Source organism: Cebus imitator, unplaced genomic scaffold (assembly GCF_001604975.1).
Source record: "Cebus imitator isolate Cc_AM_T3 unplaced genomic scaffold, Cebus_imitator-1.0 Scaffold821, whole genome shotgun sequence".
NCBI classification, from domain to species: Eukaryota; Metazoa; Chordata; class Mammalia; order Primates; family Cebidae; genus Cebus; species Cebus imitator.
Genome location: NW_016108136.1, coordinates 125,192 through 134,755, shown reverse-complemented (window position 1 = coordinate 134,755; position 9,564 = coordinate 125,192). Strand labels below are relative to the sequence as shown.

General features: G+C 42.0%; 1 protein-coding gene across 2 annotated transcripts in view; it reads left to right on the top strand.

The window, feature by feature from the left end:
• Positions 1–595: 595 nt before the first annotated feature.
• Positions 596–9,564, top strand: part of BPNT2 (3'(2'), 5'-bisphosphate nucleotidase 2) — a 33,454-nt gene continuing 24,485 nt past the window's right edge. Inside the window, exon 1 of one of the 2 annotated variants that reach the window (XM_017520294.2) lies at positions 596–1,250. In XM_017520294.2, the coding sequence (XP_017375783.1) occupies positions 864–1,250 (387 nt within the window). In that variant the 5' untranslated portion in view covers positions 596–863. The remainder of the gene's footprint in view (positions 1,251–9,564) is intronic. The other variant, XM_017520293.2, reaches the window with a different exon arrangement.

Here is a 9,564-nt window from a genome sequence, read left to right as displayed (position 1 = left end):
TTCATTATAAAAAGCCCAGATCAAGGCATATTTTTCAGCTGCTTAGAGGATGTTTTATTCTGGCAGGTGGAGGCGGAGGGAAACTCTATATACACATAAGCATTTAGAGCACGACAAAGATGTCAACAGAATAAAGAGCCAAGTACAATTCTTCCCCTCACCCCGCAGTCCCCGCCCTGCCTGGAAGAGCGCGGAGAAGCGACTTAAAGGTACAGGCTGTCTACATTCCCGCTGGCTAAAAACGCTTGCAAATCAATCTTTTAACATGGTTTATTGTGTTTTCCTCCATTCCTCAATAATCTGAGAGTGATGAGAAGACTAGACTATTACTGTAGCTTTATTACAGCCATCCATAGTCGTACAAAGGGATATTTAATTTTAACATCCACAAGGCACTCAGCACAGAGCACTTTCCTGCGTGGATTGCTGCTCACCACTTCCAGGAACACCTTCCTAACCAGGCCAAGGAAGGCAGCTCAGCTGAGAGCCTCCCGCCCCGCCCCAAGGGGAGGGGCCCAGATCGCCCCGCCCCTCGCCCTCTCCCTCGCCCCGCCCCGCCCCGTCGCGTAACCCGGATACACACCCACGCTCCCCTTTCACCTCGCTGCCGTTGGCTAACGTGGAAGTCGGACCCGCCTGCCGGGGAAGGAACCTACACCTAGCTGCTCAGCGAGTCCGGCGCTCGTGGCTGCGACGGTGCTTTTCGCAGCGCCACTCGGTTTTTCCTGAGAGGAAGTGATGGGGCGCACGGGGTCCGGAGAGCGGGCGCCGGTGTAGCTCGCGCGGCGCCTGGCCCGGAGCGCGGCGGCTGGCGCGGGGAGGCCTGTGAGAGCCGCAGCCCAGAGCGCCCGGCCTCCCGCGCCATGGCCCCCATGGGCATCCGCCTTTCCCCGCTGGGGGTGGCCGTGTTTTGCCTGCTGGGGCTTGGCGTGCTCTACCACCTCTACTCGGGCTTCCTGGCCGGCCGCATTAGTCTCTTCGGCCTGGGCGGTGAGCCTGCTGGCGGCGCGGCGGGACCCCCGGCCGCGGCCGACGGGGGCGCAGTGGACTTGCGCGAGATGCTGGCTGTGTCGGTGCTGGCCGCAGTCCGTGGCGGCGACGAGGTGAGGCGCGTCCGCGAGAGCAACGTCCTCCACGAGAAGTCCAAGGGGAAGACGCGCGAGGGAGCCGACGACAAGATGACCAGCGGCGATGTGCTGTCCAACCGCAAGATGTTCTATCTGCTCAAGACTGCCTTCCCCAGCGTGCAGGTGGGAGCCCACGGGCGAAGCGCCCACTCGGGCTTGGGAGCGCGTCTCGGCGCGTGGACTCTTTTAACAATATGGGGTGTGGAACCTCTGGTTCCCATTTTGTAGATGTGGAAATTTAGACCCAGAATTTAACGTGCACAAGGTCATACAAACAGCAGAGGAGCTGGGTGAGGTTGCACGTAGACTGACTCACAGGGCCCGTGCCCTTTTGGGTCGTCCCGGGTTGGCTCTGCGCTGTGTGTACCTGGGATCAGGAGGCCTTGAAACGAAAAGGCTGAGAGAGTTAATTGCACCCGCGGCTTCGGGCCCTTCTGTAAAACGAAGGGTTGGCGAAAATCCCCATACCCTTTATCCTTCCTTGATTTCATCCCTAGAAAGGTCGAAACCGGAGTACACATTTTCTGGCTGACTTGCCAGTAGCCAGCAGAAAGATCATTGTTGCAGAGCTGTTAGTATGCGGGGCGTGTGTGTGCGTGTGTGCGCGCGCGCGCGCGAGGGGGAGTATTCGCTGTGGTTTTATCAGAACTCTAAGTTTATAGTTTGCAGGCCCTTCAAGGAGATACTTAGAAATATACCAGCCGTTGATCCCACCTGACACTTGATTAAAAATCCATATTGACTCCAGAGAATAAGAATTGAGTAATATTTGCCTTTTCTTTGAGTAGATTTCTAGGAAGGGAGTTGACATTTTCTTTGGGAAATCCAGACGTTTTGGATTTCTTATTAATACTTTGTGAATTCATCATTTCGGTGGAGCTGCTGTTGAGTTGAATAAAGCTTTTTTAAAATTTGCAATTACAGAGGAAGAGCTCAACATTGTGTAGTAGCTCCTTGTTAATGTATGTCTTAACTCACCTGTGGTTTTGGCTACTGGGAGGAAAAACTGTCTTCACTGGAATTTTATTAGGTAAATAGTGATGTCCAAACCCAGGCTTCTTTGGAAGGCGTCTGACCTTTTACTGCTGATCTTGAAAGAGGAGAATATTGTCGTTGTTTAGTTATGTATTTTGTGTAAGGCTTCTTCCAGTCCATTATAATACTTCTTTGGTTTTGTTTTTTATTCTCCTGTCTCCCTTTTCTTTCATTTTTTTCTTTTTTCCAGTGGAAAAGAACATTGGATTTTCTATCATGAGCTACTGGATGCCAGATGTAATTAACGTTGGAATTTATTTTTTTTTTTCAAATTTCTACTTAAACAAAACACAGAATATTTCCACTTTTTCTTTCTTCTACTCTGTTTTTTTAATCATAAATAATACTTATCTTTTTTTGCATCTAGATTTAAGATGTGTTTGTGAAATATCTTACTCCTTTCCCAAAGCACATGCGTTTACTTCCTTAAGAATTTATAGAGGAAACAGGAGATTCAGAGAAGTTGATATTTAATAGTTATAACAGTACTAATAATAACCGTTTATTGAATGTATTCTAGGTGCCCAAATACTGGCTACACAGAACTTCATCTTATCCTTACAGTAACTTTAAGAAGTAAATTTTATTTCTGCCTACTTTACAAATGGGAAATCTGAGGCTCATGACACTCCAGTTTATATGAACTACCCAACATTTTAGCTAGATCTTCAGGAGGCTTCTTAAAACTTATAATTGTAGAAACTTAAAAGCAATAATAGTGAAATATAGCAAGCAGAGTTGAATTTTTTTTTAAGTAAAAACAAAAGTATCTTAAATATTGAAAACACATCTGTCTGTGGGTGCATTCTCACTTATTAGCAAACAATAAGAGAATGGCTGCCAAGGAGAGTGAGCTGCATTTTATTAAACACAAAAGCTAAGCTTTTGGAATTGCAGATGTTGAAGTCTCTGGCTTAATATAAAATAACTTTTTGTTTTCTTGTGACTATTTGAATGTCTGCATGTGCTTCTGTAGTATTCATGTTGGGTCATGACTGAAGGAATAGAGGAGGTTTGTGCTCATTTATACTGTCAAAGTAGGGATGGTGTCATGTTGAGCCATCTCCTTATGCCCCAGTGTTACAAGCTAGAGGCCAAATATTGTAGCCGTCTAAGTGGGGAATCAACCTAATAGAGTCTTTCTCCTTTTTTGCCTTCCCCTCTCCTAACGTCCAGAAGTACAGCCTTAAATGCCTGGTTGATTTTGAAGCCTCATCCCAAATTTCTTGGTAAGAAACTTAAGTTATATCTCACTTAGTTGACTTCCTAGTGGAAAAAGATCATTGAGAAGCAACAAATACTTTTCTTTTATCCTAGTACCCTGTGTAAATGTAAAAAGGTCTGTTGTCTCCCACTACTTTCCTGTGTAGAGTATGAAGTCTTAGCTTTCTTATCTAACGTTCACTCAGTAAAAGGATATACCAGGAGTTACTCTAGAACTTTCAACTGGAGACAGTTTTGTCCCCTAATTGACATTTGGCAATGTTGAAAGACGTTTTTGATGTCACAGCCAGAGGTGGGATGCTATTGGCATCTAGAGGGTAGAGGGTAAACATCCTATAATACACAGGACAGCCCCCTATAACAAATAATTGTCTGGTCAGTTTTATCAATTGGTTCCAAGGTTGAGGAATCATACTCCAGAGAAGTGAGTGTTGTCCTAACAAAACTCAAGTTTCATCTGGGATCCCTGGATTTCCTTTGTCTTCAGTTTTTCTTTAGGGTAGAGATCACAGCACAGAGACCCCTCTGGGTAGCCACTCTCCTCCTGCTAAACACTTTGGCAATGCTTGATTTCATTGTGTCAAAGTAATAGTAACTGGAGCCATTTGTATGGCCCTGTCTCTATATCATTGCAGGTAACAGTGAAAATGAAGGCTGGAGATACTTTTGTGGAGTGGGTTTGCAGCAACAGAACAGACAAACTTAGATGTATAATTTTGATTTAATGTACAGGGGACTGTCTGTTTGAGGGGCTCCTGTCCTCAACTTGATTTGTTCAAAGTTCTGACAATGACTTATTTGAAGGTAAAGCCCGGTACCCCAAGCTGGTAGCAGCAGCTTGGGTCAGTGCCTTCCTTGACCTATAAGGTGGAAGTTAAGCTTCTCTCTTTCAACAGACGTATGTCCCAGAAAAGTTTGAGAAGCAGTAATATAGTGCACAGAACATTTGCACTGACATCTTGTGCAGTCACCAGCCTAGGTGATACTGGCCAGTCCTTTAACTTCTTTGAGCCATAGTTTCCTCTTCTGTAAAATCAGAATAGTAATTGGTTTAGACATAAGCATTGAAAGCAGAGGAAAAGAAACTAGTTCAAAGGAACAGGCCCAAGAGAGATAGTAGGAGAGCAAGTTCCTGTAATCTAATGAGTTTGAGTAAAATGCATTTGGGAGAATTATTGTGGAAGAGATTGGAAAGGTAGATAGGGGCTAGGTTATATTCCAAGCTCTAAGGAGTTTGGACCTAATCTATAGTTTACTGCTAGAATACTAAAAGAAGGCCATATTTAGCTGACTTTTCTTGAGGCCTGCAATAAGCCATATTTTGGGCTTTGGGCATTTGGAGGTAGATAGGAACTAGTTAGGAAACTGTTTGAACAGGGCATGGAGAGATGAGGACCAGGACTTAAGCAGTGGGGTGGGGAAGTTATGCTCAGCTTGTTTTACTAGCTAACATTTGTTTAGCCCTTTGCAAGCCACAAAAATGGAATTAAACTTCTTAATGACATTATTTATTTATCTTCACAACAACAAAGAAGGTTAAGTTCTTTCTACAGCCTCTATTTTTCAAATAAAGGCTTGGAGAGGCTAAATAATTTGCCAAAGATTACACAGCTAGAAAATAATCTTAGATTCACTGAGATTCACTTAATGGTCAGAGAATCATCTCAGGTCTGTCTCATTCTCTATATAAGGCAGTATAGCAGATGTACCAGAAGTATACTCTTAACCTCAGTGTTACAAATGAATGGAGAGACTCAGAGTAGGTACTTGGAGGATGGTTTGGAGGGGAGCAAAGTAAATACTGGGAGACCAGTTAGGAGGCTTTTTCAGGTGAGAGCTAATATGTTTTGAATTGGGAGTATGGTTTAGAGAAGATAGATGTAGAAGGACATGAAAGAATTTATAGGGGCATGTCAAAAATAACTCCTCTATTTATAGCTTTCATAATTGGGGGTTTTGTTGCTGGTGAAGGGGAGTGGTGGTTAAGTTGGCGGGCAGATTATGAATGCCACTTTAGACTTGCTGTGTTAGAGATGTCTTTGATATGTCCAGGAGGAGATGTCAAAGAGGCAGTTGAATGTGTGAGTCTGAAGCTCTGAAGAAATATCTGAACTGAAAATACAGATCTGCGGGTCATCGGTGTTGTGATGTTAATTGAAACTGGTTGTGGACAGAATTGATTAGGGAGAGAATGTTACATGAAGGGAATATCAGGGATTAGAACCAAGGATAATGAAGACTGAAAGCAATCATTTAATAAGAACAGTAGCACCCAACCTTTATTATACTTTGTGTTAAGCACTGTACTGAGTTTGTTTTACCTTTTCTGTTTCATTCTTCTTAAGAACCCTACGGGGATAGATCATTGTCCCTTTTTACCAACAAGGTTGTAGCTCAGAAAGGTTAGGTGACTAATCTAAGTTATTCACATATCCAATAAATTGAGGAGTTGGCATTTGAACTCAGGCAACCTATGATTAAGAGGTGAAGAAATGGAGACTGTGAGTAAAGACAAACCTTTTGAGAAAGTGGGCTTTTAAGGAAGTTGGCCGGGGTGTTAGGTGTGTTACGTTTCCTAAGAAAAGGTTCTGTGCTTTCTTTTTGGTATATTTGTTTTTAAGATATGGGACACTACAGCATGTTTAATTGTTTATAGTAGTTGATAATAAAAGATTTCTGTAAAGGTGTGAAGAGAATAGGACAGGTAGAGGGGTGTTTATTTATATGTCTAGAAAATAGTTTTGAATGCCTACTGTATTGGTCAGAAACAGAACCAGTAGAGATTTATTAAAAGGAATTGGCTCATGTGATTATGGAGGCTGAGAAGTCCCATGATTTGTCAGCTGGAAGCCTGCAAGCTGGAAACCCAGGAAAGCAAGTGGTGTGATTCAGTCCAAGTCCAAAGACCTGAGAACCAGGAGAGCTGGTGGTGGTAGTCTCAGTCGGAGGTCAGGGGAAGACTGATGTTCTAGCTCAGCAGTAAGGCAGAATAAGGGGCAGTCTCTCTTCTCCCTCCTTTTGTTCTATTCATGCCCTCAAAACACTGAATGTTGCCCACCCACTTTAGAGAGGGCAATCTATTTTATTGAATTCACTGATTCAAATGCTAATCTCATCCAGAAACACCCTCACAGATACAACCAGAAATAATGGTTAGCCAAATCTCTGGGTATCCTATAATCCAGTCAAGTTGCCATATAAAATTATCACACCTACAGTGTGATAGGCACTGTGTGAGGTATTATATTCAAAAACTTACTAGGATATAATGGAAAAATGCAGTAAATGATGGATTTCTTCTTAAGGCATTAACCAGAAGTCCCTTCAAACCCCCAGAGTAACTGAACTAGCATACTATTGGCATTGATTGTGTTTGGGGGCCTTGAGCTTTGACAATACTGTTTTAATAGAGTAGTCAAATTATGTGAGATATTTAATAGTTTATTATGAATTAGGCTTTGTATTAGATGATTTGCCCAACTGTAGGCTAATGTTAGTGTTCTGACTACATTTAAGGTAGGCTAGGCTAAGCTATGATGTTTGGTAGGTTAGATGTATCAAATGCATTTTTGACTTCAGATATTTTCAACTTATGCACTACAAATGCTCCTCAGTTTACGATGGGTTTATCAGGACATAACTCCTTCATAAGTTGAGGAGCATTTGTATTACGTAAGTATTTGATTCCTGACCCCTGACGTGATTGTGCTACTTTAGGTATTGTTTAGCATATAGATTAAACATTTTATGTCCTCAAAATTATAAAACACTCCTACTATTCTGTACCTATTCTCATATCTAATGCTCCCTCTTTTAAGCTTGTTTTCCCTTCAGATCTGCACCTATTACTATTTTATTCCCCAAATTATTTTTCCTATTTCCCCTACCTCCCACCCAGTAACATCTTTTTTTTTTTTTTTTTTTTAACCCCCCTCAGAGTTGGTGATGCAAGGTTGATGTTTAAAGGAAAAGACTTAAGCTAAATTGATTTACATGTGTGAGTTTCTTCTGGCTGTTAAACTATTCAGGTGTATTTACTTTGATATAAAAGAGAAAATACATTAGGAAAGACTAAGTAGGCGATGCTGTAGTAATGACATCCTCTAGTTCTCAGAAGCCTGACACTCTCCAAAGTGATTGTCCTCCATGCAGTGACTGTGACCTAGTTGATATTGTTGTGTGATTCTGCCATGTCAACATACCAGGGAAAGAGAAGAGTTTGGAGAATTGGGCAGGAGCTTTCTTTTTATTGTCTAAGCCAGAAAGTGATACACATTCACATTTTTGTCCATATTTTGCGCATCTATGTTTTTGTCCACATTCTTCTGGCCAGAATCTCTCTCATGTGCCTCTAACTACAGCGTAGATGGGAAGTATAGTTTCCCAGATGTTCAGGAAGGAAAAGAAAACTGGGCATTGTGAGTACTAGAAATGTCTATACAGGAGGCAAGTTAACCTAAAGAAATCTGTGCTTGGTATACCTAGAGGCTAACAAAAGGATCTGATAATGTTGTGTAGGTGGAGACTGCAAGATGAGCTGTTATGTACCAGCATAGCCCAAGATCAGTTTACTGTTTTTTGATTTCTAGAATCTTTTTATGCTTACCCTTTTAAAATTATAGGTTCTCTAAAAGTTGCATTTTTCATTCCCACCATAATGGGCTGCTTTGGGAGTGATTGGCTGGGTGTGGGGAGGAGGCAGGGATTGGCCAGGGCTGTTTGTAGGTATGGGTTTTTTGGAGCGTGGGTTGATTTCTTATGTTTCAATTCCTTGTTGAGGTCTTTGACAGGCAGTAAGGATTAGGTAGGAAGAGTAGGTTAAGTGGAAGAGGATTATGGGTAAGAAATAATAAACGACAGTTGCTAAGAATAATATTGTCAGTTAAGACTATTTATTGAGTACCTACTTTGGTTTAGACAATGGGGTTGGAGCTACAGTAGTGAAGACAATTTATGTCCTTGGATTCACAGAACTTATGTTCTAGCTGATCAAGATAGTAAACATGTAAACAAGTAAGATGGTTTCTGATAAGGGCTTTGAAGAAGAAAAAATAAGGTTATGTGGGAAGTGTTTCTGGGGTCCCGCTTTATCAGTGGTAGTCTGGAAAGGCCGCTCTGAGGCAGTGTCATTTGAACCGAGACCTGAATAAGAACCAGGATGTCATGCAGAAATCTGGGGAAAGTATGTACAAGCAAAAGAATACAGCAAGTACAGAGGTCCTGAGACTGAGTGACCATAGACTAGTAAGTCTGGGGTACAGTAAATAAGGGTGCAAATAGAGAGAGATGACTGGATAGCACTTACTGCTATCATTACCCAGATCGTCTAGGACTTATGTTGTAGATTATGACAAAGAGCCTGGATTTTATCTCTGCATAATGAGAAACCACTGGAAGGTTTTAAACTGGAGTGTCATGACCTGATTTAGGAAGATGGCCGGTTGCTGGTTTGAGAAGGAAAGCTCTGTAAAAGCAGTGATTTTGTCTGTTTTGTTCATTAGTATATCCCAATGCCCAAAACAGTTTAGAGTATATAGCCATTGGATGTTGAATGAATGGGTGAATGAATACACTGTAGGAGGCAAGAACAATTGAGGACTGTTATAGGAATCCAGGTGAGAGATGGTGGCCTAAACTAAGATGTTCTTGGTAGACACGATGACATGTTTAGACTCTCCAGAATTTGCTGACTGATTGGGTGCGGCATGTGAAAAAGGATAGAGAAAGACTTTCTAGTGTTGACCTTAGAAACTATTGGTAAGGTTGTTTATATTGGTAGTAGATTTTTCAAATTTGTAAGTATATAATGGTTATGGCAGGGGTTATAAATAGGAGTTATGCAAAAGCAGGTTAGGTACTTGTTCTAATGTTCTTGTTCTCTTGTTGTGTTTCTCCATAACCTGAATCTTTTCAAATGCTCTTCTTTAATGTGTTAGCTCATACTCAGTTGCAAGTATGTGGAGAATCTGACTGGAATTCTGTAAAAAATCAGTAAAGCTCAGTAGTTGCCAGACTTGGCACTGCCATTTTTGTAAACTACAGTGGTTAAGACCCATACACTACTTTGTCTTTTCTAGGAGTCACTTTTCTTTCTCTTTCTTTAAAGTTTATTCCTTTTTGTATGGTGTTACTGTCTGCCCTCTGAACCCACCAGGCACATTCCAACCTTAGGGTCTTT